The following is a 27,919-nucleotide window of genomic DNA, read 5'->3' on the forward strand; positions in this document are numbered from 1 at the left end:
TAGGACCAACCTTGTGTATTTAAGGCTCAAGTACATTAAGAATTCCTGGGTGCCTGAGATCTTTTCCCAGCCCTATCAGTTAACATATATTCTCTAAATGGTAAGATACTCAACTGATCCTTGTTCACTTCTTCCTGCTTATGACTGGCCAGAGAAATGCTCTTCAGCTCCATGAGTTGATCTTGTACATAATAGCTGTTACATTTTGAAAAACTGAGCATCTATAGTTATTCTAGAGTGTCAAGTGTTAGAAAGTAGTCCAGGGAAATTCTGTCGAGATCTGTCTTCCAGGGCTGCTATCGGTATTGATTTCTGATTCTGTTTGGTTCAAACAAATGCAACATCTGCATTTGGGGAGCCTGAGTCTCTCTAAATCTGTTTTGTAATTTAGGGTTGAGTGAATTGCAGGTTTGCCCTGGTGAACTAGCAAGAGCACGTACTGATTCTCGGTAGCTTGGTGCCACTTCAAGGTGGGCTGTATGCCTGCTGTAATGCCCTAATTGTTGAGGTCTGCCACCTTCAAATGCTGAATTGGTATACTTCAAGATAACTAAATTGCTGTGCCCAGGGTTGTGTGTGTGTGGTGCTTTAAAAAACAATTTAAATTACGTATGGAGAAAGCTAAATTCTGTACGTTTACTATTTTTCATAATTCTGGTTTTTCTAGTCATGGGGAAGGAGCAAGAAGTTATGCAGGACATTAAGGCTCCATCTCCACCCCTTTTCAGTCTCTTCTCTGGCTTCTGAGATTTCAGCAGGTTTTGCCCACACGTGTTCAAGTGTATCTTTGCAACAATAAGGACTAGAAATGTGCTCCTTTTTCTCCTCTGAAAAATAAACAAAAAGATTCTTAGGCTGAATTCTATGCTCAGGAGATTTACTTCGTGCTTTTTGTTGCCTCCTGTGTACCATTGTGGCATCCAAATAGCCCCACTTCTGACTGTTGTGGTCCAGTATGCATAGAACAAGGATTGGCGGTTGTCGGTCTGCTTTATTGTGATAAAAACCAATCGCTATCTCTTTGAGAGGGCCAGATGCCCTCTTAAGCTTACCATCTGCATTCTGAATTAGAACAGTGGAGACACACTAGGCAGCAGGGAGGGTTCTTTCTCGTGGACTTTTCAGTCATGTCTGTGGGGTGAAGCTTCGCACTGCCCATGATTCGCACCTTTCAGAATGGTATGATGGAATAAAAAAGGCAACTGTCACCTCCTCTCTTGGTTTGTTTTGGGCTGATGTACATGATATTAGGGGATGGAGCTTGTCTTGTTTCCTTTCTGACTGTCCTGTGAGCAGCATTCTCTTCCCCTGGAGCCTTGCAAAAGCCTGAGCTAGAGCCTCTTGTGAGTTCAGAAGGGTTCATTTGGGTTGCCTTTTGATTGTTGGGGTTAAGCCAGCTTTTTGGAGTTGCAGTGGTAGTAGAAATTTTGATCATCTAGTCACTTTAATTGATAATTGATTCATGCCTGGCTCTTTAAGCACCCCATTTCTGTCCAGAATAGCCTGAATCATGCAACCCTGCAGTAACTCAGAATAAACTATGGAGCTCAAGCAATTGCCTATCCATTAAATTATTCACTTCCTTTTAAAATGTATAATTGAGAGAGAATGCTCTAGGCTTGTCTTAAGTGAAGATCAGCCTGGCCCCAACTGGATATAAATGTATGTTTGCACCTCAGCACTTCATTCTGGCATTGTCTAACTGATCTCCCTCCTCAGCCTTTTCCTTTCACTCCCCTTCCCATGTGTTGCTTTGTGCCCCCCCCCCCCCCCGCACGACTGATATGAGCCACTTTGGGAGATGGTAGTTGTCTGTGAAATAGGTTACAGTGTAATAAATTAGGCGAGCGAAATAAGAAAAAGTCCACCTCTCACCCCTCTTGTAGAAGTCTTGCTGTCTAACAAGCACCTGCCTACATCACAGCTCAAGTAGTGATGAACAAGTTATTAAGGTAGTCTGGGAAATTTTCCCCTCCCCTCTTCTACCATCCACAATGGTCACGCAACAAGAGAGGCTGTAGAGTATAACCACAGTAGTTTTAACACTATATGGTTTTGTGCCCCTATAAGTAATGTGTGAAAGAGACCCAGGATACATTATGATGTACCAGAGTTAGTCATGAGTGCATAGTATAGAGGATGGAGTGTTAGGCTTAGTTCTGGGTTCTGACCCCTCCCCGGTCACGACTGTGCTGGCGATCCTGGCCCAATTCGTCTGTAAAATGGGCATAATAATGTTCTGCCTCACTAGTTGATCATAGAAATCAAGACTATGGGCCAAACTACATGTGACATTAAAGATATGATTAAAATTGTGTGTGATTATTTTTTAACTAAATAGCAGCCAAGGGGCCCCTGGGAGCAGTTTGTTACCCCTGTGCTGCATTCTCAGTAAAACTCCCCTTCCCTCAAGGTGCTATTTGGCACGGGAGGGAAGCTTATTGTGTCCAGTAGCAGCTGGGAAGGAATATTAACCCTCCTCCCTGTGGTCCTGATATTGATTGACACTTCCCTCCAGTGCCTGCTATTTACAATTTAAAATACACACTATGTTAAACCATGTGTTTAATGTCACCTGTAGTTTGCCTCTGCAAAAATGCTTTGCAGTTAAAATGCCATAGAGATGAATTACATTCCAAGAGTTCTGGAGTGTTACTGTGAGTTTCTAGTCTTCATGGGTGCCGTATGTGTGTGAGACAATGGACCTTGCACATTTGACGGGCCCTAAAAAGTTCCCACAGAGCCGAGGGATTCAGGTTGGAAAATATTCTGTAAGGCAGTCTTTAAACCCCTTTTAAATTGTTCTGTGTTTTCCTTCTCCACCTAAATAGACTTCGTGGGAGACGGTGGGAGGAAAGAAGAAAAGTCTTGGAAAAGAGAGTTCAGAAAACAAAGAGAACAGAGAAAAGCGAGGGGACAGAGAAGTGAGCCGTGGACGGGGAAGTTCCAACAGACGAGGAAGAGGGGGCAGCCGTGGTCGAGAGTGTAAGCGCAGGGCCCTTGGTCCTAGGAATTTGGTTGCCTTAGTTTGCCTTTGCGCTCGCATAGGAACGTGTTCTGCTTGAGTTGCTTTGTTGAATGTTTGAAGTTGAGTCCTGGGGAAAGAATCATAAATACTGTGCACAGATATGTTTTTCTTTAACAAAAGGATTTGACCAGTTTTGACACAATTTGTATGGCCTCAAAAACTTGATACTGGCTTGTTTTCATGGCATTTTATTCCCCTCTAAGCAAAAATGAGAATATTGGAGAGTATTTTACACTTTGAGTATGGACATGGAAAAAAAGAAGCTGAAAAGTGATCAAATACTATATTTTGAGCACATAAAGCCATGTACTTTATTTTGGGTACATAAAGCTGCTCCAAGAGCTCTTAAAGGAGCTCTTCGAGCAGTTCATACGAATTTAAAAACAGTGGACCCGTTTGCACAGAATGACAGCTCAGCAACTGCATACTGCCTGATCACTCCCACTGCAAGCAGGAGTGGCTAAGCCACTCAGGGATGCTCCACCCCTGGGTTGTTTCGTAGGTTCCAACTCTGCCTCTCCCCCAGCAAGCCAGAGACCCTGGTCACGCTTGCAGGTGCGCAAGCATACTGCTGCTTTCAGACAGCCCAACTGTGGGTTGTTGTGATGCGTGCACTGGGCCAGTAAGTACACCATATCATGCATTTAAAAAGCAGCACAGCATAAAAACAAATTTTTAAAAACAAAGCCAGTGTCACATAGATTTAAAAACACAGCCCTAAAATATATAGCTAAATGAAGGGACAATTTTCATATTGAAGGCAGAAGCTTGTAGAAAGGTTTAGGTGTGATACCATGAAACGATTGCTCTCTGTGGCTTCTCAGTGATCTTAGGCTTGAGCCAACAGGCAGAATAGCAATTGTAAATCCAAATCCTTGTGCCTTGTTAGAGCCCCTCACCCCTTCCACTCTTGCTGTGTGGTTCTATTTCACACACACTTGGAAAATGTCTGAATGGGGGTGGGGAAATATTAGAACTGTATTTATTAATGGTCTAAGATTCAGATACATTTTTGTATCTCTCCTCCCCTATCCAGTTAGAGCAGAAGAGAATGGAGTGGATAACAGCCAAGGGGATAGGCCTTCTGATCGTGGGAAACGTGGCAGAGGGAGAGGTAAGACCAATGTACTGACAGATTTATATCATGCATTACTCCGAATACTGAAAGCTAGTCAGTTACATTTCACAATTTTAAAGAAGAAGCCATTCTCTAAGAAACAGTTTCTGTTAAAAGCTGCCAAATATAGAGTCCTTTGCAGCAATGCAGGGAACAGCTGGAAAAGGGAGGATGCAAGCTCCTTTGCTGCCTCTGTGACTTCTTTCTGGGAAGTCCACTGGCTGGGGCTGGGTTGTCTTGTGTTCTTCTGGAATAGCCACTCTGGGGGCTGCTGCTGCTATTTTTTGAACAGGATTATGAAAGTCAGTAACAAGGGAGAACGTACAGCGGCGCTACACAGCGGTGCTAGGAGTGCAGTTTCTGGGGTCCTGGAAAGTGGCCTGAAGTAACTGAGCCTGGCCTGCAAAACATTGATAGAAATGAATAGAAGTGGAATAAAGATTCATCCATGATTTTGCCCAGCTCGGTGCAGCTTGCCCAGGAGACATTTTAAGTGGATTATCCCGTGTGTGTGTGTGAGAAGTTCCGTCTCAGCTTGGTCTTGTTCTGCTCTGGTCTTACTGGAGCTGAAGGTAAAGCAGAATCCTTGGCTTGGGAAACAGCCAGACATTGAAACAAGCCTCTGCTGCCAAGAACTTGTATATTGGTATTCTCTCTCAATATGAAGACTTAAAAATGAAAATAAAAAATCCTTGAACCAATTTGTTTTGCTTTCAAGGATATGAAATGCTATAGCATGGTTTCGGGTTTTTTTTAGTTTTGCAGCTTTAGACTTGTACCATGGTAACCACCTACTGTGACAAGTTCATTTAACACCCTCTTTATTTTCACTGAGGAAGACTTAACATGAAGAGGGAACATGAGTAATTCCCTGTTCACATAATGTCAGCATTTTATTTGGCTTCCTGATCTATGAATATGATTCTCAGTTAGGGTGCAAAAGGTCATGTGTTCAAATTCCAGGCAAGCCCTGCCTTTGGGTTCGGGGAGGCTGGTCGCTTAGAGTCCATGATACTGGGCTAGAAGGACAAATAGCTTGACCTGGTATAAGGCAGATTCCTGTTTTCCTGTCTCTGTGAAATTCCATCCCTTCTCCCCTCCCCCAGAACCCCCAGTTCATCACAACTTGACATAAAGAGGAGTATTCTTCTCTAGAGGGGATGTCAGAGGAAACCTTTGGGATTTCCTGAAACAACATAGTTGATCTGTTTTGTTGGGAGGAAGTCGGGAGAAGCACCTAGCCTTACAAATATAATAGTTTAGGCGGAGGTTGTCATCCCCATGTTCTAGGTGTCTAATTTTCTTTCTGTTGCTTCTAAAGGAGCACAAAACTTGTGAGCTGTGGGTGCAACCAGCGTGATTTTGTGGTGTGTTTGTGGCTTGGCATCTGCAACAGGCTATTTACAAGACTTAGGGATCATGTCCTGATAGTGGAGCTTACCAGTGGTGCAGTTACCATGTGCCTCTAGTCTGATTGCCTGGTTTGCTGTAGGCAGGTTTCAGATTGCATAACTGAATGTACACATGTACAAAACCAGGGGTCTATAACTGTTGGCTGGTCTTGCTAGCCAAGCCAAAAATTGTGGTTGCCAGTTTCCTCTCCCCTGCCAGCTGGGTGGAGGCAAGCACCTCTGCTGAAGAGCAAAGAAATCCCCCCTCCCCACCACCTTTCCTGCAGGAAAAGCAGGAGGCAAGCAGATGGGCTTCAGGTGCTGCTCAGCTGTTGGGCTCTGAGCCTCACTGTCAAGCAGCGCTTGAGGGGAGCCTCTCCTTCCCGGCCATTCTCCTGCTGGAAAGAGGTGGGGAGTGTGCTTCCAACCCTCCCCCTGGCTTTCCTTCCAGCGTTGAAGATAGCAAGGGGGCAAAGATTGCCATGAGGCTGCTGGGCTGATCCCCACCCACCTCTACAGCATCAGAATTGGGAAGAAGGCTTTTTGCTTGTTGCACTTGCCAGGGGGTGGGCCATGCATGCCGTGGCGAAGCCCATACATAATAAAAGTGTGTAGGGACAGTTGTGAAGAAAGAGTTCCTGATGCTGTTTGTACTTTATCCATGTGAGTGTGGCCTAACTGCTTATGTAAGAACTGAAACTGTGAGATGGAAAGCAGGCCTTCTGTCTTTCAAAGGGCTAAGTATGGTTTGTATAGAATCCTGACACTTCCTGCCTTAGAATCCCCTGAAATGTTGCTGAAAACTGCCACCTTCCATGGAGTTGATGCAAAATAAGCATAAAACAGTAGCAGTTCAGGGAGTCTGACTTTTAAAATTCTTATTGTATTTCATAGCTAAAGCATGTTACCTCCCTTTAACAAGTGGTTTGTGCTGTAAACTCTGTTTCTGTCTGAGGAGAGACTAGTTAAAAGCTGAGTCTTTAAGAGAAATGGCCTGTGGAAGCATTTTTAAGGTCCTAATACAGTTGGCACAAAACGTATTGGGGTTCAGCCCGAGTAGTATCAGCTTTGCCAGATGCAGTATGATAGGTATGGCAGTTAACGCTAAAGTTTGAGAGCTCATAAGTATTTAGGGGAGGGGGGAAATCTGTCACTGTTATTTAACTAAATAAAACAGTACTGAAACCAGTTATTAAGCCAAGCAAGACATGAGAGTGAGGCAAGCAAAAATTGGTGTTTCCTTCACCTTAGAGTCAACATAATATTCTCTCTTTAAGTGAGAGTAGAATGGAAATAAACTCAACATTAAAAAAAACTCAGATCATGGCATCTGGCCCCATCACTTCCTGGCATAGAGAAGGGGAAGAAATGGAAGCAGTGACAGATTTTATTTTCTTGGGCTCCAAGATCACCGCAGATGGTGACTGTAGCCATGAAATTAAAAGACACTTGCTCCTTGGGAGGAAAGCTATGGCAAACCTAGACAGCATAGTAAGAAGCAGAGACATCACCTTGCCGACAAAGGTCCGTCTAATCAAAGCGATGGTTTTCCCAGTAGTAATGTATGGCTGTGAGAGCTGGACTCTAAGGAAGGCTGAGCGCCCAAGAATCGATGCTTTCGAACTGTGGTGCTGGAGAAGACTCTTACGAGTCCCCTGGACTGCAAGGAGGGCAAATCAGTCCATCCTAAAGGAAATCAACCCTGAGTGCTCATTGGAAGGACAGATACTGAAGCTCAAATATTTTGGCCACCTAATGCGAAGAGAAAACTCCCTGGAAAAGACCGTGATGCTGGGAAAGACTGAAGGCAAAAGGAGAAGGGGATGGCAGAGGATGAGATGGCTAGATGGCATCACCGATGCAATGAATATGAACTTGAGCACGCTCTGGGAGAGAGCGGAGGACAGGAAGGCCTGGCGTGCTATGGTTCATGGGGTCACGAAGAGTTGGACCTCTTGTTCAAGGGGTCTTGGGTAGCAGTGTCTGGAGGCCTGTTTTGGGATGGATGAGATGAACAAGCTGAAACTTAATCCAGACAAGACAGAGGTACTGTGGGTTGGGAAACCAATTACTTCAGATGGAGGTTTGCAACTGGTCTTAGATGGGGTTGTACTTCCCCCTGAAAGACCAAGTGTGCAGTCTGGGAGTCCTCCTGGACTCTGAGCTAACTGGGGAAGGCCAGGTGGCTTCGGTGTCCAAGAGTGCTTTTAACCAGCTTAGGCTGGTACGCCAACTGCAGCCCTATCTGGAGAGGAAAGACCTTGCCTCCGTTATCCACGCATTAGTGACATCCAGGCGGGACTATTGTAATATGCTATATGCTGGGCTTCCTTTGAAGACTGTTTAGAAACTCCAGCTTGTGCAAAACGCGGGCGCCCAAGTATTGGTGGGGGCGAGGCGATTCAATCACATAATGCCTATACTGCACTAGCTGCACTGGTTACCGGCGTGTTTCCGAGCCCAATTCAAAGTGCTGTTTTTGACCTTTAAAGCCTTAAACGGTTTGGGTCCAAGTTACTTGAAGGACCGCCTTCACCCATAAGTGCCCACACTTTAAGATCAGAAAGAGGGGCCCTTCTCATTTGCCCACCCATGAGAGCAGTAAGGTAGATGATCACATGTGAGTGGCCCCACACCTTTGGAACAAGCTGCCATCAGAGGTCCGCCATGCTCTGTCACTGCAGACTTTTAAGAAGGCCTTGAAAACATATTATTTTACCTTGGCCTTCTCTTGATACGACTGCTGTTGTTGCTGTTACTGCTGTTAACACCGTTGCTGGTTTTACTGTTTTTATTGTTTTTATGTTTTTATCACTTTGAATATTTTAACTGTTTTTATGTATTTTATTGCTGTGAGCTGCCTTGGGAGAAGGTGGCCAAGAAATATTTTTAAATAAATAAATAAACAAACAAACAAAAAACAAATAAGCTAGCTAGCAAGCAATGCTAGGAAAGACTTTTGCATATAACGTTGGAGAGCCGCTGTCAGTCACTCAGCATACAATACTAGATGTGCTGAACTCATGGTCTCTTGCCAAAAGGGAGCTTTGTGTGTTCACAGGTTAAATGCACACCCTGTGATCTCCCTCAGATCACCAGTTTCATCACTCACTGCAGCCTCATGGGGCCCATGGGGGCCCCTGTCAGGGTGGAAACTGATCCCATAGAGCCCCAGAGCAGTTCTGATTCTGAGGAAGAACAGCAGTCCATGGGAGAGGAGCTCACTCATCTCTCACAAGCACAGCAGCTGGCAGAGATTCCTCATGCCAGCATTGCTGGGATAGAGAGTGACCCTGGCAGTGAGAGAGCGCTGGAGGGAGGCTTGCTGGACGCTTGGCGCAGACGCAGAGGGTGATGACAGATGGAGGGCGCCAGAAGGAGGCGCTCCGCTCGTTTGGCGCTAAAATAATGGTCGCGTCCCAAGGACCCAAGGGAAAGAGGGCGGATCTCTCCCTAGCCCATAAGTTCAGAGTCTTCCCGTGGTTCTCCTTCAAACAGGGACCAACTGCCTTACCTGGAGCTTAGGCTACTCTGCTATCTATCCCCAGTGCAGTTCCTTTCTTAGTTGCTAGTGATTAGTATCTGTAAGAGTCATAAAGTAATAAAGGAATAAAGCCTTGGAAAGAATCCTCATCTGTGTCCTGAGTTGGCTATTAGAGGGGATTGCAAGAGGCAGCTAGGGCGCTCCTGACAGCCCCATTCTATAGGCAATGTAGGTGATAGTCTGAGAGAGCCTGGGGACCCTATAGCAGCAAGCCTTTGACATCGCCGCCTTGGGAGGGCTCCTGTCTTGAAAGGTAGCCTAGAGGGATTTTAAACAAACAAACAAATAAATAAAATATAGGTAGACTACTTTCACTTAAAAGCTTTCATGGTGACCCGTGGGCTTGAAAAACTTTGCAAGTACATTTGCGTAACTCAGTGAAGCCATAAGCTATGCCGTGCAGGGCCACCCAAGACGGACAGGTCATGGCAGAGAGTTCTGACAAAATGTGGTCCACTGGAGAAGGAAATGGCAACCCACTCCAGTATTCTTGCCAAGAAAACCCCATGGAACGTATCACAAGGCTAAAAGAGATGACGCCGGAAGATGAGCCCCTCAGGTCGGAAGGTGTCCAATATGCTACTGGGGAAGAGCAGAGGGTATTTCCAAGTAGCGCCAGAAAGAGTGAAGCGGCTGGGCCAAACCCGAAAGGACACTCAGCTGTGGATGTGTCTGGCGGTGAAAAGAAAATCCGATGCTGTAAAGAACAATATTGTTTAGGAACCTGGAATGTCAGATCAATGAATCAAGGTAAGCTGGAGGTGGTCAAACATGAGATGGCAAGATTGAACATTGACATCTTGGGAATCAGCGAACTAAAATGGACAGGCATGGGCGAATTTAATTCAGGTGACCATCATATCTACTATTGTGGGCAAGAATCCCTTAGAAGAAATGGAGTAGCACTCATAGTCAACAAAAGGGTGGGAAAAGCAGTACTGGGGTACAATCTTAAAAATGATAGAATGATCTCGGTACGAATCCAAGGCAAACCATTCAACATCACAGTAATTCAAGTCTATGCCCCAACCACTGAGGCCGAAGAAGCTGAGGTTGATGGGTTCTATGAAGACCTACAACACCTTCTAGAACTAACACCAAAAAAAGATGTCCTCTTCATCATAGGGGATTGGAATGCTAAAGTAGGAAGTCAAGAAATCACCGGGATAACAGGCAGGCATGGCCTTGGTGTACAAAATGAAGCAGGACAAAAGCTAATAGAGTTTTCCCAAGAGAACATGCTGATCATAGCAAACACTCTTTTCCAACAGCACAAGAGGCGACTCTACACATGGACGTCACCAGATGGTCAATATCGAAATCAGATTGATTATGTCCTTTGCAGCCAAAGATCGAGAAGCTCCATACAGTCAGTAAAAACAAGACCTGGAGCTGACTGTGGCTCAGATCATGAGCTGCTTCTTGCAAAATTTCGGCTTAAATTGAAGAACGTCGGGAAAACCACTAAACCGTTCAGGTATGACCTAAATCATATCCCTGATGAATATACAGTGGAGGTGAGGAATAGATTTCAGGGATTAGACCTGATAGACAGAGTGCCTGAGGAACTATGGACGGAGGTCCGTAACATTGTTCAGGAGGCAGCAACGAAATCCGTCCCAAAGAAAAAGAAATGCAAGAAAGCCAAGTGGCTGTCTGATGAGGCTTTACAAGTAGCTGAAGAAAGAAGGGAAGGGAGAAAGGGGAAGATATACCCAACTGAATGCAGAGTTCCAGAGAATAGCAAGGAGAGACAAGAAGGCCTTCTTAAATGAACAATGCAAAGAAATCGAGGAAAACAACAGAATGGGAAAGACTAGAGATCTCTTCAAGAAAATTGGAGATCTCAAGGGAACGTTTTGTGCAAAGACGGGCATGATAAAGGACAAAGAAGGCAGGGACCTAACAGAAGCAGAGGAGATTAAGAAGAGGTGGCAAGAATACACAGAAGAACTATACAGGAAAGATCTGAATGTCCCTGATAGCCATGATAGTGCGGTCACTGAACTTGAGCCGGACATCCTAGAGAGTGAAGTCAAGTGGGCCTTAGGAAGCATTAGTAACAACAAAGCTAGCGGAGATGACAGTCTTCCAGCCGAGTTATTTAAAATCCTAAAAGATGATGCTGTTAAAGTGCTGCATTCAATATGCCAACAAATCTGGAACACTCAACAGTGGCCACAACACTGGAAAAGGTCAGTTTACATTCCAATTCCAAAGAAGGGCAACGCCAAAGAGTGTTCAAACTACCGCACAATTGCGCTCATTTCACATGCCAGCAAGGTCATGCTCAAAATCCTACAGGCTAGGCTTCAGCAGTATGCGAACCGAGAACTACCGGAAGTACAAGCTGGGTTTAGAAGAGGCAGAGGAACTAGAGATCAAATCGCCAACATTCGCTGCATCATGGAGAAAGCAAGAGAATTCCAGAAAAACGTCTATTTCTGCTTCATTGACTATGCTAAAGCCTTTGATTGTGTGGATCACAACAAACTGTGGCAAATTCTTAAAGTGATGGGAGTACCAGACCACCTTACCTGTCTCCTGAGAAACCTGTACGAGGGTCAAGAAGCAACAGTAAGAACCAGAGATGGAACAACCGATTGGTTCAAAATTGGGAAAGGAGTACGACAAGGCTGCATATTGTCACCCTGCTTATTTAACTTATATGCAGAGTACATCATGAGAAATGCCGGGTTGGATGAATCAGAGGTCGGAATTAAGATTGCCGGGAGAATTATCAACAACCTCCGATATGCAGACGATACCACCCTAATGGCAGAAAGCGAAGAGGATCTCAAGAGCCTCTTGTTGAGGGTGAAAGAGGAGAGTGCAAAAGCTGGTTTGAAACTCAACATTAAAAAAACTAAGATCATGTCATCTGGCCCTATCACTTCCTGGCATATAGAAGGGGAAGAAATGGAAGCAGTGACAGATTTTACTTTCTTGGGCTCCAAGATCACCGCAGATGGTGACTGTAGCCATGAAATTAAAAGACGCTTGCTCCTTGGGAGGAAAGCTATGGCAAACCTAGACAGCATAGTAAGAAGCAGAGACATCACCTTGCCGACAAAGGTCCGTCTAATCAAAGCTATGGTTTTCCCAGTAGTAATGTATGGCTGTGAGAGCTGGACTATAAGGAAGGCTGAGCGCCGAAGAATTGATGCTTTCGAACTGTGGTGCTGGAGAAGACTCTTACGAGTCCCCTGGACTGCAAGGAGGTCAAATCAGTCCATCCTAAAGGAAATCAACCCTGAGTGCTCATTGGAAGGACAGATAATGAAGCTGAAGCTCCAGTATTTTGGCCACCTAATGCGAAGAGAAAACTCCCTGGAAAAGACCCTGATGCTGGGAAAGACTGAAGGCAAAAGGAGAAGGGGACGGCAGAGGATGAGATGGCTAGATAGCATCACGGATGCAATGAATATGAACTTGAGCACGCTCCGGGAGAGAACGCAGGACAGGAAGGCCTGGCGTGCTATGGTCCATGGGGTCACGAAGAGTCGGACACGACTGAACGACTGAACAACAACAACAACAACAACATTTGCCATCCCCAACCTGGTGCCCGCCAGATGTGCTGGACTACATCTTCCTTCATCCGCAGCCAGTCATGCTGCCTGGGGGGTGACAGGAGTTTGTGGTCTGGAGTGCACCATGTCAGGCAAGGCTGCGCTGTGTGAATGCACTTCTCCCAAGCAGCAGCTCAAAGGGCATTGAGATTTTTTTCTGTTAACTATGCAACGTTTTTTGATGTCTATCCGAAGTACCATAACACAGAGGTAGGCCACTGGTGGCTCCCTAGAAGTTTTGGCATACAACAGTAGTGGGCAGTAAGTAGATCTCCAGATGTCATGGATTTCAACTCCAAGCATTCCTGACGATTGGTTAAGCTTGGGGCTTCTTGAAGTTGAAGTCCCAAACACCAGGAGATCTGCCTTCAGCTGACTCTGGCCTGCAAATCCCATCAGCCCTAGCCAGCTTAGCCAGTGGTGAAGGATGATGGGATTTGTGGGCCAGACATCTGGAGGGCCACCAGTTGCTCACCCCTGCCATAATAGATTAGCCATAGATTGTAAAGTACCTAACTAGCACGGTTTTATAGGCTAACAGATCAAATATATTTATTCCAGTTTTAAATAATCTTTCCTTCTAGGAGTTCAGAGCAGTGTATAACATAGTCCTTCCTCCCACTCCCCCTTTATTATTTATTTATTTATTTATTTCATTTCTATACCGCCCAATAGCCGAAGCTCTCTGGGCGGTTCACAAAAATTGAATCATCACAACAACCCTGTGAGGGAGGATAGGTTGAAGAAATGACCAGCCCAGAGTCACTCAACCATGAAGTTTATTGGGTGAAGATTTGAATTCAAGGGTCCCTTGTCTTAAGTCTGACATGCTCTTCACTAGACTGCACTGGCTCTGAAGGAATGGGATGGGGTGGGAGAAATTCTGCACAGGTGCAATCCTGTGTATTAGACTGCACAGAGACTCCTACTCAAAGAACGATAATAGTGTCTGGCAATACACCCTGTGTTACCTGAGCTCAGAATTTGTTCTGAGTTAAATTCTGTTGTGTTTCTAGATTTGAAAGTAACTTGGCCATGAACACCCATCTGGAGCATAGATTTGGTTTCCCTTGGGCATTTTATTTTATTTTCTGTACCGGTGGAATGACTGATAACAGGGTCTGGAGAAAGGTGGTAGCAAGATCTCAGGGAAAGGCATACAAATGCATTAAATAGCAACTAGCATTGGATGATATAGATTGAGCCCTGATCTGTGCATGTTGCTTTTTCTGACCAAAGACTCCTAAGCAAATTTAGCAGTCATATGATAAGAGAGGTCCCCTTATGGATTGAAAACTGGCTGAAGAACAGAAAGCAGAGACTAGGAATAAATGGTCATTTCTCATAATGGAGAGATGCGAATAGCAGGGACCCACAAGGATTTGCATTTTGCACTGTTTATCTTGTTCAAGTGTGAAGTGATGTACATTGGGGCAAAAAGTCCCAGCTTCAAATATATGCTGATGGGATCAGATCTGGCAGTGACTGATCAACAAAGAGATCTTGGAGTTGTGGTGGACAGCTTGATGAAAATGTCAACTTAGTGCTGTGAAAAAGGCAAATTTCATGTTGGACATAATTATAAAAAGAAATGAAAATAAAACTGCCAATATCATACACCCCTTGTACAAATGTATGGTTTGACCATACTTGGAATACTCTGTGCAGTTCTGGTCAGCGCATCTTCAAAAGGATATGGTAGAGTTGGAAAAGCTGCAAAAAAGGGTAACCAAAATGATCAAGTGCAAATCCCCTGTGAGAAAAGGTTACAATATCAGGGACTGTCTAGCTTAGAAAAAAGGTAAGTATGGGGAGACATGATAGAGGTGTACAAAATTATGCATGGTGTGGAGAAAGTGGATAATACTAGAACCCAACAGCTTCATCCCATAAGGCTTAATGGTGGGAGATTCAGGATGGATAAAAGGAAGTACACAGTGTATAGTTAAACTGTGGAATTCACTATCAGAAGATGTAATATTGACCACCAACTTGGACAGCTTTAAGAGGGGATTAGACAAATTCATGGAGGAGAAGACTATTCATGGCTACTAATCATGATGGCTACATGGTACCTCTGGTATCAGAGGCAGTATGCCAGTTGCTGTGGAACACAAGTGGAAGGGTGCTATTCCACTCATGTCCTACTTGTTCTACATGTCTCACAGGCAGCTGGTGGGCCATGGTGCAAACAGAATGCTGGACTAGACAGGCCTTTGGTCTGATCCAGCATGGCTCTTACTTTCTCACCCACTTTCCAGCCCTGAGTTGCTCTCCAGGGCTTAGTGCAGGGGTGGGGAACATATGATCCATGGGGAACACATGATTGTGTTATGTCTGTTTGGGTATGAAGGCTGCTTTCCATGTGTATCTCTTGTTTCTTGTTTGCATTAGTTTGCTGCTCTAGCAATTCGTAGTGGCCTAACTCAGCTGTATATGGTATGGCTACATCTAGCTTTCCAATACTTGCTGTTGACATCTTGGGCTAATGCACTATTTTCATAAAGCCTTGACACTTATTCGCACAGGGATCATGCAAGATGTGACTCTGCGCTTAGAATGAGCAGATAGGGATAGCTCAAGGAATTGATATGGATGTGAAAAGGAGCTGCTTGGTGAAAGACAGAAATGGGAGTGGGAAAGAAAAAAGGGCATTGTTGACATGTGGTTGGAGAATTATCTAGAAAACGGTGTGGCCTAATTTAGGCAGACGTCCAGCACATGGTTAGGATTTTTGATAAGTTTTACTCTGTCATCGTGTATCTCAGGGCTAACACAACTTGTTTCTTGTGATGATGGATTAAAGCTTGGAGATGTATGTGCTTGTGCACTGTCTACTGAAGGCTTAGGTTCTTGAGTGTGTCTTCCAAGGCTGGAGGTTGGGGAAAGTTGTGCCAAATAAGCAAATACATGCTGATTTGCATTACTTATTTGAAGTACAGCATTTGGGTTGCATTGGTGCAGAATACAGGAGTTTAACCCACTTGGGTATTAGTAGTGAAGTGTCACAGCTTTACAATTCCAGGACAATCTGAGGTTCAACACTGGAGTGGGTCTTCCTCTTGAGTTCTACTCCTATATATGACAGAAAACCCCATTCCTCCTCAGTCAGCAGCCCATGGTTTACCTTTGACCTGCTGAGCCTTTCCAACCACTTCCTCAAGCCCCTGTACTTCCCCTGCCATTCCCCTGCTCCTCCACCTGGTTGCCTGATAACTGCTGTGATTCTTGGATGCTTCAGGTGCTAGAAGCAGGCCATTTTGAGGGGTGGGGGAGAATGGTGATAGCCTGAGTACTCCTAGTTTTTATTGGGCTGGGTGCACTTATGTACTCATTGACGTGGAATGTCATCAATTTAATAAAATGTTTTATTCTCTGTAGTTTTTATATCAAGACTTGGGTCAATATGGTCTTGCTTTCCCTCTTGATGTTTGTAAAGAGGGTAGAGGAAGAGTTGCTGTCCTGCTAGAATACTTAACCTGTTTTTACTTCCTTGTCCAAGACATGTGTGCTGCTCCTGAAGGGAAGGGGGAGAGCAAAGAGAAGGACTTCCTTCTGAATCTTACTAACTCAAACTGACTTTCCTCTTGAAACATGGGGACTGGATGTTCAGCTTAGCCATCTTGCACCCTTGAACAAAATTCTTTTCTTCCTGTAGGATTTGGACGTGGCAGAGGAAGAGGAACAGGGAGGTTTTCAGCCCAAGGCATGGGGTAGGTCTTTCTTAGCATGCTGGGTGGAAGATTAATATATTAAACTAAAAGAGGGCCTGTCAGTGCTGCTTAGCTGTGTATGGTAGGAAATTACACAGATCTGTGTAATGGTGAATCTGTTAAACATTCGATTGTATACAAAGGACTCACACAATTGCAGGATGGTTAAGAAGCCACTATGTTAACCACCCTGCATGTGCTGATCGCATGCTTGGGGGGTGGGGGGATTAGCATAATTACCCTTGGCAGCATGGCTTCCCATGTCATGCAGACCTGGCCAGGGTGGCTTGTTGCCTTGGTTAACAGTCCATCCAGGACCCATGGGCTGTTGTAGGGTTGTGGGGTGATCTGTTAACCATGGCAGCAAACCACCCTGGCCAGATTCACATAACATAGATAGCCGCGCTGCTGAGGGTAATTACGCTAATCTCCCTGTAATGTTGGGGGTGGGGGAGGAGTGATAAGTGACCGTGGCTTATTTACCCTGGCATGATTGTGTGAACACAGCCACTGGGTCCTAATAGCAGGAAATGTAATGAAATGTCAGGCAGCAAAACACAGATTCCAAGTCAAATGAGTTTGTCTCCATTTCAGCCTCTCAGGCAAACTCTCCTGAGCAAATCAACAAGACTTGGAGAGACAGATGGTTTGATAACCTTAAGTGGCTGGTTTGTTGCCTGAGATCAACAGAAACCCAAAGTGAGATTTAGTTGTATCATACTGGTCCAAGAATGTTCTTCCTCACTGATGGTGCTGATAGCTGTTGGCTGTTGCCACCTTCACATTTTGTGTTGTTTTCAAAAGCAAGATCTTTCTAAAAAACCAAACACAGCATGCTGTAGATGCTTCAGAGCGGAGTGCAATTAGATACACTGTAGTATTGAATAGAGTGAGGTGTTTTGTTTTTGCCAAGAATTTCATTGTGTCTGGCCTCCAGGAAAGCCTTGGATGTGGTGAGGAGAGAGTGTTCCAAACCTTAGGAGCAACTAAGAAGAAGGCTTCTCCAGTTTATTGTTGCACATATGGAGAAGAAGCACTTGAAAATACTCTGTAGAAATCAAAATGCTAACTGGTTATAGAAATCCTAAACTATAAAAGCAAAATAAATTTATAGTGTGTTTTGGGGAAAAAATCAGAACTACATTGGTTATATAAATGTCTTAGTCAGGATATCTTGTTGGCCTTACGTTAAGGATTTATAAGAGGCCTTTGAAGAAATTGGCATCCAAATCAAGAAATTGGCATCCAAATCAAGCAAACTGTCAAATCCAAAAAGCAACTACCTTAGAAACAGTGTCGGTGCCCAGCTGCGCTCTGAGGCATTCATAGCAACAGTTGGGAGTTTGGAGTCTTTTTTGGTTTTGGAGACTAAACTGGTGACTAATGGTGACAGTTATACCAGCTATCGACCCAGTGTGCGCATCTGATCAAATAGTCTCTTGTCTGTGAAAGCTTATGCCCTAACAAATGTGTTAGTCTTTAATTAAAGTTGTGTTTTGCATAACCCCTCTGGAAATCACAACCCAACACTGTGCAAGCATTAATGGAAACTCTTTATGATCTAAAATAGGCAACATATGGGAGGATAAAGAGTTAAAGGACTACCTAAGCTCATTCACCCCAGCTATACTCTAGCTGAGAGTTTCTGAAATTACATCTGCTGGCAGTAGGTGGTGGTTGCTCCTTGGTACCATCTGGCAGTGTCAAATCACTTGTTCTCTTGCAATGCCCCCTTTCTGTGCAGTTAAAACTTGCTAGCCTTGGTGCTCTTCTCTTTTCCCCATGATAGACACTGTAATATGAGCACTGTAGGACTAAATGACAGTTTTTAGGCACACGCAAGCATCTTTTTAAAGAAGCACAGTAGTGGCTAAATTGAGGGTCTATTCAGATGTCACCACCACCCTGATGTTTGCGGCATTCCGATCAGGAGGGGGCTTTGAGTTTTCATACTTCCTACATGTGCAGTTGTGGAGTTATTTCAATACAGGATTGCTCTGAAATACTCTCAGTATTTCATCCATCTTCTTTAAGTCATTGAGCTCTTGTGTTCAAATAGCTGTGGGTTCTCCCAGTTCAAATATTACTGTCCATGAGCAGGGAGGGAGCATGCAAGACCAAGGATATTGCTATTTGTAAAGGGGAATGAGTGAGTATAGTTTGTTAAAAATCTTTTATATCCTGTAATTTCACAGCATAGTCTACTATGATGCATAACGTATTTAAAATATAGTTCAAATGAATACAACACACAAAATCACCTTTAAAACTACTAGAACAAAATAAACAGCAATAGCTAATAAATAAATAGCAGAAGGACCCTCAAGCTATATATAATTAAAACCTCTTTCAAATAAAAGTTTAACGGTGCTGGAGCCCACAAAGTGGAAGTGGGATGGGGGAGAGAATGTCTAGGAAGCTTTTCCATTGCCTAGGTGCCATCACTGAGAAGGTCCTTGCCTGGCAACTACCTGCTTGACCTTCTAAGTTGGGGGTGCCCAGGATAGGTCACCAGATTATGGTTTCAGTACATGGGCAGGGCTCATATGGGCAAAGGCAATCTTTTAGAGAACCTGTCCATTTAGGTTTTATGGAGCAACACCACTGAATTTCACTAGGAAACAAATGGAAACTGGTGAAGAACTTTAAGCATTGGGATGATACTTTCAGACCAGCAATCCCTATTAAACAACCTGGCTGCTGCATTCTAAACTAGCAGGAGTTTCTGAATGGTTTTCAGAGTCAGCTGCCCCATGGAATGTATTGTAGTAATCCAATATGGAGGTGTCTAAGGCAGGAGCAAGGGTGTCAGGGTCATTTTCTCCAGGAAGGGACACATCTACTAGAGTCAATTAAAGGTTTTTTTGTTCACAGATGTCATTTGGCCATCCATGAGCAGAGCCAGATCTAGTAGTAACTCTGAAAACCCCATCATAACCAGTTTCCAGTAATGTGTTCAGAATATTTTGAAATGGACTTGTATTCAGTGGAAACCAGTAGTGACTTGCCTATGAACTTGCTTTTTATGTAGTACTAAAGTGTCCCTATATTTCTTCATGGTCCCTGCACAGAGCCTCCATTGGAACTTTCTAGAGCTGAGATATTTAGGTGGGAAATCTGTCCTATGCTTTCCCATGCATGCCTGGGGGGTGGTGCTCCTGCATTTCCCCACAGTTTCTGTTCGACCGCTGCCATAGCACAACCATCAAGAGTTTTCTGTACTAAATCACTTGGTCGGCGATTGAGTGGAGTGTTTTTCTTCAGTTTTATACTTTATCTCTTTTTGTTTGTTTTAAATCACTCTTTTAAACATTTGTTTTTATTTTTGTGATCACGTTTGCTGCTTTCGCATTTTTTTCTAATAGTGGCTTGTGGCCCTTTGGGCCCCCTTCTGTAAGTGTGCAGACTGCAGGAGCAAATTACTACTGACTAATGAACACAGTCTTTGCCTTTCCTGTTTGGGCGAGGGCCGTGTGGTAGAATTGTGCTCCTGCTGTCAAGGTTTCACCAAGCAAGCATGACAAAATTGTTCCTCATACCTTTGTGTGGTACTCTGGGAATGAGCCCTACAGGCTGTGGACTCCTTGGAGAAATCAGAGTCCCAGCCAGTCTTGATTTGCTCAAAACCGTCCCTCATGCTGGCCCTGAGGACTACTTTTGCTCCAGCACCATCCTTGACAACTCCATCCCAACCACCAGTTCCTACTGCACAGTCCAACCCGTCATTCAGTTGTCTTCAGATCTAAACACCAGCTGTCAAGTGACCAACCCCTCACCAATGCTAGGCTGGTCCATTATAAAAAAGGCCAAGTCTAACCACTCTTCCACAGATTAGACTGCAGAACTGAAGAAGAAGAAAAAGAAGTCTATGTTGTGAGAGGAAGATTCATATCCCACTACACCAGTGCCGTCTCCTGTTCAGCAGGGTGATAACGACTGATCTCCCATGGGACCAGCCCCAGCTACCGCCACCACCACTGTTGTTACTCTTGCCTATTCAGATGGTGCAGAGACCATCACACAAATCCCCCATAGTCTTGGATGAAGGCCGAGTTATGGCTTCCACGTCAGAGGGAAAGATAAGGCTTTCATTGCAACCTGCTGCATGGTCTGAGCTTCCCAGGGATATGATCTGTGTTGTGTCCCCTCTATACCATTGCTTGCAAGATTCCAGGAGGGGTTTACCTGACTTGTAACTACTCCAAATGTTCTGACCATTTCTACATGGACAGGATAGGAGAGGATGGGGGTCATCTTGCTGAGAACCTACAGGGGTCGCTATTCTTGATCACACTCTTGTTCTTGGGACAGAAGATCACCTCATAGAAGGGATTTCCTACCAGTCCTACAGAGAACAACCATGGTATTTTGAGCCATATCTTCCTTGAACTCAAAGAGACTCGCCTAATTACAGGAGGTCATCAGAGTTTAGATTGACTGCTGCAGAGAGGGTGCACACTGTGAGAACTACACTGTCTCAACCTCTGGCTTCAGAAGTGATCACCTGGTTTCCACCAGAGCTCACGTTAATTTCTGCTCTTCTTTTGCCCCCGTGGTGTCTGCTCAACTATCCTTGGCACTGTACATACTACCGTTAGTTCTGACTATATGGGATCCACTCATGACTCTTGCAGTCTCCACAGTGTAATGCACAACAACATCTGTTCCTTGGACCATGACTACATGCATCTCAGTGCCTGTCCTTCAACTCACGACTACAAAACAAGCTCCACTAGAACGATCAATGCAGTTGGAGTCTGACCCAGATTACTATCAGTTGGATTCCTCTGAATTCAGATCGGCCCAACCTTCCATCGCTTCGGTTCCTTTCTAAGCAGGCTCTATGCAGCCTGGCACCATGTTAATACTGACAAATGGGCTCTTGTGCAGCATGAATATATTATCAAATTCCTCTTGCTTCCCCTTGGGTTCTTTTGAGGTTATAGCCTCTCTCTCCCCACTCCCACCCCCAAACAGGAGGTCACTTCACTTCTCCAGAAAGGGATTATTGAGTAAATCGTCCCTTGGCATGATGTCCCAAGTTTTATGTCCCATTACTTCACAGTTTAGAAAAAGGGCGGGGGTCCTCAACCTGTCTTAGACTTAAGATACCTTAATTTCTGTATTTAATCCCCCCCAGTATTGAATGGTGACTCTGACTCTTGTTCTTCCCCTGCTTCAGAAGGGAGATTGGTTTGCTTCATAGATCTTAAGATGCTTATTTCCATATTTCCACTCACCCTTAGCATTGTCAATATTTATGTTTTGCTGTTGGTGAGCAATGCTATCAATTTCAGGTACTGCCATTTGGCCTTGCTACTGCACTAAGGGTATTCACTAAGTCTATGGTCACGGTTGCCATTCACCTTGGTTTGCAGGGCATTACAATATTTCCATATGATGATTGGCTCATTGTGGCCCCGTTTCGTTTGCTGTTGTACTAATTTCCACTCTACGCTGCTTCTTCTTTTCGACCTAGGTCTCTATGTCAGTGTACCTAAATCACATCTTGTCCTGACTACTCGGATTCAGTACATTCGAGCCATTTTGGACTCCAGGAGGGCCAGAGTCTTCTTATGTTGGACAGGACAGTAATTCTTGTTTTGATGGCCTGCTTTGTTGCATACCGGAGTTCAATCTCTGTTTCTGTCATCCAGTGGATACTTGGAGTTATTTGTGAGGGTTTGCATGCGGGTGCTCCAGGTGTGGTTTATCACCATTTTCCATCCCAAGCAAGACTCACCTCGGATGTGACTGCTACTACCCAATTCAGTCTGTCACTCTCTTCATTGATGGATGGTCACGTCACATTTCTATTCTGACAGTTAAAACCATCCCAGATAGTGACTACTGACACCTCCAACATAGGCTGAGGGGCATGCTGCGGCCTGTACTCAGTCCAATCCCGATGGTCCCCAGAGGAAAGGCAGTACCACATCAGTGCCCTAGAACTGTTAACAGTTCAAAAGGCTCTGATCACTTTTGAGGGCATTGTCAAAAACTGGGTTGTGCAATTCGCAATGGACAATACTTACTGTTTGGTATATAAATAAACAGTAGAGTGCCTGGTTGAGGACTCATCTTTGGCTAGACCCCTGGGACTGGGCCATAGCTTGAAGGTTGTGTTATGTTATGTGCCATCCATCTGGTTGGAGCAGAGAACATGCTGGCCGACGCATTGAGCTGATCGGAAGGGACTTCCCACGAATGGATGCTAGACCAGGCAGTTGTGCTCGGCCTTTTTCATCAATGGGGTGTGCCCCAGATTGATCTATTTATTACCAGCATGAATTTCCAGTGCAATGTTTTCTGCAGCAGAGTGGGCTTCCATTATCGCCCTTTTGGCGATGCGTTCCTATATTGTTGGGACCCAGTCCTTCTACATGCATTTTCTTCAATTTTCTGCATTATGAGGGTATTGGGAAAGATCTGGTGGGACAAAGCAGACGTCATTCTTGTCACCCCATGGTGGCCCAGGCAACTATGGTTTGCCACTCTACTGTCCCTGTTGAAGGAAGTCAGGATAACGCTTCTCTGCTTTCTGTTCCTCCTAACTCAGCAGAACGGCTGCGTATGGCATCCGGATCTCACCTCCCTCTGGCTGATGGCTTGTGGATTTGACCTCCGTATTCATCTCCTTGGATGTTGAAAGAGTTTTAGAGGCAGCACAGAAACCCAGCACCTGCCAGTCCTATATGCTTAAGTGGTGAGCCCATTTGTATGCTAACTCTGTTTCAGTTGATCCTGTTTCCTGTTCTCTTTACCATGTTTTTTTTCGGTTTTTATTAAAGCTTCACAATCAAGGGCCTGCTTTGTCCTCTCTGAGTTTATTTGGCAGTGTTCTCTGCATTCTGCTCTTGGATGCAGGGGCTTGTGGGTTTTTTTCATCCAGTACCCCGGCAATTTCTAAAGGGACTGAAGAACTTATATCCACCAGTCTCCCAGACAATCCCTACCTGATTCTATCTGTGATGTTGACTGCTTTAATGTCCAAACTCTTTGAACTGCTTGCTATGTCTGATCTTAGGTTGCTTACCTTTAAAGTGCTTTTCCTTATCGCCATAACCTCTGGACATCGAGCAAATAAGCTGGCAGCCCTCCGGTCTGACCTCCTTTTTACAGTCCTCCACAGGACAAGGTGATACTCGGCCCAGATCCAACTTTACTGCCTAAAGTCACGACACATTTTAATCTGAACCAGGATATTGTCTTCCTGTCTTCTTCCCAAACCCAGCCACACCTTTGGAGTCTTCCCGTCACGCTTCCGACACATGAAGGAGTCTGACTTTCTGTCTTCATTGAACTGTTTCATTTCGAAAAATGTTGAAACTGTTACAGAGGAAAGAATAAGGGTTCTTCTGTTTCAACACAAAGAATATCCATTTGGGTTTCATAAATGGTAAAACCCTGCTACGCCCTGGCTCAGCTGTCCATACCGCAGTCAGTGCAGGCCGATTCCGCCCAGGCCGTCACCTCTTTGGTTGCTTTTTGAGAGCCTACAACCTTCATTAAGTACTCCTGCCTCTATCTTCTGGCCAGGAAGGACACTTCTTTTAGACACACAGTGCTTTCATCTGTACCGATGTGACTACCTGTTCCTTCCTCCTTTGATAAGTCAGCTAGCTAATCACCCATGTATGGGATGCACAAAGACTATGAAGAAGGCGGGCAGGTTGCTTACCAATAACTGTAGTTCTTTGAGTAGCTGTCTGTGCAGTCACACAAGCCACCAGCTAATCCCTCTACAGGTATTTTGTTATGCTTTTACTGTTCCTCTTGGTTTGGGGGTGTTGCTGTGGCACTCTCAGAAGAACTGAGGGGAAAGGTGAGAGTGTTGCCCTCTGGGCACGTGCGAGAGGGAGGTGGGGCGGGCGTCCCACCTAAGCACCTCAACTCTAGAAAGTTCTGACAGAGGCTCTGCACAGGTGCAGAACCCTACACAGATGACCACTTGAAGAACCAGAAAGCCCTATGAGGAGAGATTGAAAGAACTGGGCATGTTTAGCCTTGAGAAGAGAAGACTGAGGGGAGATATAATAGTGCTTTTCAAGTCCTTGAAAGGTTGTCACAGAGAAGAAGGCCAGGATCTCTTCTTGATCATCCAGAGTGTAGGACACAGAATAATGGGCTCAAGTGACAGGAAGCCAGATTCCGGCTGAACATCAGGAAAAACTTCCTGACTGTTAGAGCAATATGACAATGGAACCAATTACCTGGGGAGGTGGTGGGCTCTCCCACACTGGAGGCATTCCAGATGAAGCTGGACAGCCATCTGTCAGGGATGCTTTGACTTGGATTCCTGCATTGAGCAGGGGGTTGGACACGATGGTCTTATAGGCCCCTTCCAACCATACTATTCTATGTACAGGTAAGTAACCTGTCCTTTTTTTGCTGATTTGAGTTTTTAAAGTATATTTTGTCTTAATTATTGCTATTTAATGTGTAGAAGGAACTGCTATGTGCTGAGTTAGCCCAGTGGTTGATTTCAACCAATACTGTCTACTCTGGCTCCCCAGGGTTTCCCCACACTTTTTGATTAAGGTCCTTTAAGAGGAAATGTCAGCTACTGAACCAGGGAAACTATGCATGCAAAGTGAATGCTGTATGCACTGAGCTATGGGCCATTCTGCTTTATTAACAACAATTGCCATTTTATTAAAACAGCCAAATTAGGAAATGGCTCCTTTCCCCTCTACCTTTAACCCAGTTCTGTTAATGCTGTAAAAGGAAGAGCTTTCTTTTATAGTTGCTGGATATGTTCATAGTGGCACTTCTCTATTCCATATCTCTATGGAAAAGCACATGCTTTGCATGTATTCGGTCCCAGATTCAATACCCAGAACCTTCTAGTTAAAAGGATCAGAGGTAGTGGAGCTTGGGAATACCTTTAAGACTTCAGGGAGACTCTGCCAGTTGGAGGAGGCAATGCTGGGATAGACAGATGAATAGTATGACTCCATCTAAGGCAAGTGCATAATCTCAATTTTCTTTAGATTTCTGACTTTCTCAAATCTCTTGACCTGTAGGACATTTAACCCTGCAGATTATACGGAATCTTCTGCCACAGATGGGTTTGGAGCAAAACAAGAGTCTTGGGAGGCTGGGCAGAATGATGGAGATGATGGAACAGGTAAGGCAATCCACAAAAAGTTTGAGAACTACGTACAGTCAGGGCCAGAAATATTGGAACAAGGATAACTGTTTTGCCAGTTGGCCTCTGTACACCACCACATTGAAGTTGAAAGGAAACACACCCAGATGGGAGCGAAGTCAGGACTTTCAGCTGTAATTCAAGAGGTGAGACAAAAGTGGGGCACTAACCATTCAGGAAGTACAGCCAGTGGCATACACACACCCCCATTGTTGGTGGCTCATAAGTAATGGAACAAACCAACATCATTTCAAACTTAAGAATCGCCTTTAACACCTGAATGAAAATCCTTTGCAGTCAGTGACTGCCTGAAGTCTGGAACCCATGGACATGACCCAATGCTGAGTTTCCTCCCTCGAGATGCTTTGCTAGGCCTTTACTGCAGCTGCCTTCAGCTGCTGCTTGTTTGTGGGTCTTTCTGCCTTCAGTCTTGTCTTCAGTAAGTGAAAAGCTCGCTCTATTGGGTTGAGAGCAGGTGACTGACATGGCCATTGAAGAACATCCCCCTTCTTTGCCTTGAGAAACTCTTGGGTAGCTTTTGCTGTCTGTTTTGGGTCATTATCCATCTGCAATATGAAGTGGCGTCCTATCAGTTTGGCAGCATTCAGCTGAATCTGAGCAGAAAGTATAGCCCTATACACCTCAGAATTCATCCTGCTGCTTTTATCAGCAGTCAAGTCATCAATAAACCCCAGTGACCCGGTTCCATTGGCAGCCATACATGCCCATGCCATAACACTGCCTCCACCATGTTTGACAGATGATGTGGTATGCTTTGGATCATGAGCTGTTCCTTTCCTTCTCCATACTTTTCTCTTCCCATCGTTCTGGTACAAGTTAATCTTGGTTTCATCAGTCCACAGAATCTTATTTCAGAACTGGGCAGGCTTTTGTAGGTGTTTGCTGGCAAAGGCTAATCTGGCCTGTCTGTTCTTGAGCGTTACCAGTGGTTTGCACCTTGTTGTGAAGCCTCTGTATTTACATTCATAAAGCCGTCTCTTGACTGTAGATGTTGACAATGACATGCCTACCTCCTCAAGAGCATTCTTGACCTGGCTCGATGTTGTGAAAGGGTTCCTCTTCACCCTGAGCAGAATTCTGCGGTCATCCACTTTAGTTGTCTTGCGTGGTCTGCCAGGCCTTTTGCTGTTGCTGAGCTTGCCAGTTAATTCCTTCTTCAGGATGTTCCAAACTGTTGTGTTGGCCACTCCCACTGTTTTTGCTATCTCTCTGATGGGTTTATGTTGTTTCCTCAGCCTAATGATGGCCTCCTACATTCGCATGGACACCTCTTTGGACCTCATGTTGGAAGTTTCAGTGCAACTACCAAATGCAAAGGCCTTTTATCTGCTTGATTGGTCATGGGGTACCCAGGAAACAGGCCACAGACCTGGCCATGCAGGTGCTTGTCAGCCATTTGTTCCATTACTTATGAGCCACCAATGATGTGTGTGTGTGTGTGTGTGTGTGTGTGTGTGTGTATATGCCACTGGTTGTCCTTCCTGAATGGTTAGTGCCCCACTTTTGTCTCACCCCTTGAATTACAGCTGAAAGTCCTGACTTGGCTCCCATCTGGGTGAGTTTCCTTTCAACTTCAGTGTGGTGCTGTACAGAGGCCAACTGCCAAAACAGTTATCCTTTTTCCAGTATTTCTGGCGTTCACTGTATCTGCCAGAAATTGACTTTAGCATAAGTGTTGCTGTGTGTGTGTGTGTGTGTGTGTGTGTGTGTGTCCGTCCCCTCTCTGGATATAGATGTGGGCTTTGCTCTGTCCTTGAAGTATAGTGAAGTGGCTTTGGATATTGCTGCAATTATATTGGACAGGTATGCTGTTTCCCTCATGTCCTGCTTGTGGTTTTCCTGTCGACAGCTGGTTGCCCACTGTGTGTACAGAATGCTGCACTAGATGGACCCTTGGTCTGATCCAGCAGGGCTCTTCTGATGCTGTCTCCAGTCCTATAGCTGAAAAGGAGGCTTTCCATAATAACCCTTTTGCTACAGTGGGGAGGAGGAGATTTGGATGACCTTCCTGAGACGTCTGGTCGGTGTGTGTGTCTAGAAGCTTCTTTGGTTTTGTGCTTTCCACTGATCCTGCTCCTCTCTCGAGGAGGATGATGACTGTTTGTGGCCACAGTCGCATTGAGTTTCAGAGATGCTCAGAGAATCCCGCAAGGTCCACTATAAGTGTAGGGGCAAATCCTCTGGTTGTATGGCTATATATTACCTCCAGTATCAGAGGCAGCATGTCTCTCAATATCACATGCTGGGGAACGTGAGTGGGAGATTGTTGCACTCATGTCCTCCTTATGGGCTTCCCTCAGGCATTTGGTTTGCCACCGTGTGAACAGAATGCTGGAATAGGTAGTCATTTGGTCTGATCCAGCATGGCTCTTCTTAACTTCT

The 27,919-nt window shown here is 44.9% G+C and overlaps 1 protein-coding gene across 5 annotated transcripts in view; it reads left to right on the forward strand.

Moving 5' to 3' along the window:
- The window catches only part of UBAP2 (ubiquitin associated protein 2), a 158,526-nt gene that overhangs the window by 53,066 nt on the left and 77,541 nt on the right, over positions 1–27,919 (forward strand). For 4 of the 5 annotated variants that reach the window (XM_084832803.1, XM_084832804.1, XM_084832805.1 and 1 more), the window contains exons 5-8: positions 2,832–2,985; positions 4,065–4,142; positions 16,311–16,365; positions 25,392–25,495. In XM_084832803.1, coding sequence (XP_084688929.1) covers positions 2,832–2,985; positions 4,065–4,142; positions 16,311–16,365; positions 25,392–25,495 — 391 coding nt within the window. The remainder of the gene's footprint in view (positions 1–2,831; positions 2,986–4,064; positions 4,143–16,310; positions 16,366–25,391; positions 25,496–27,919) is intronic. The other variant, XM_084832807.1, reaches the window with a different exon arrangement.

This window comes from Heloderma suspectum, chromosome 2 (assembly GCF_057233095.1).
Source record: "Heloderma suspectum isolate Gila_16-S chromosome 2, 16-S_ref, whole genome shotgun sequence".
NCBI classification, from domain to species: domain Eukaryota; kingdom Metazoa; phylum Chordata; class Lepidosauria; order Squamata; family Helodermatidae; genus Heloderma; species Heloderma suspectum.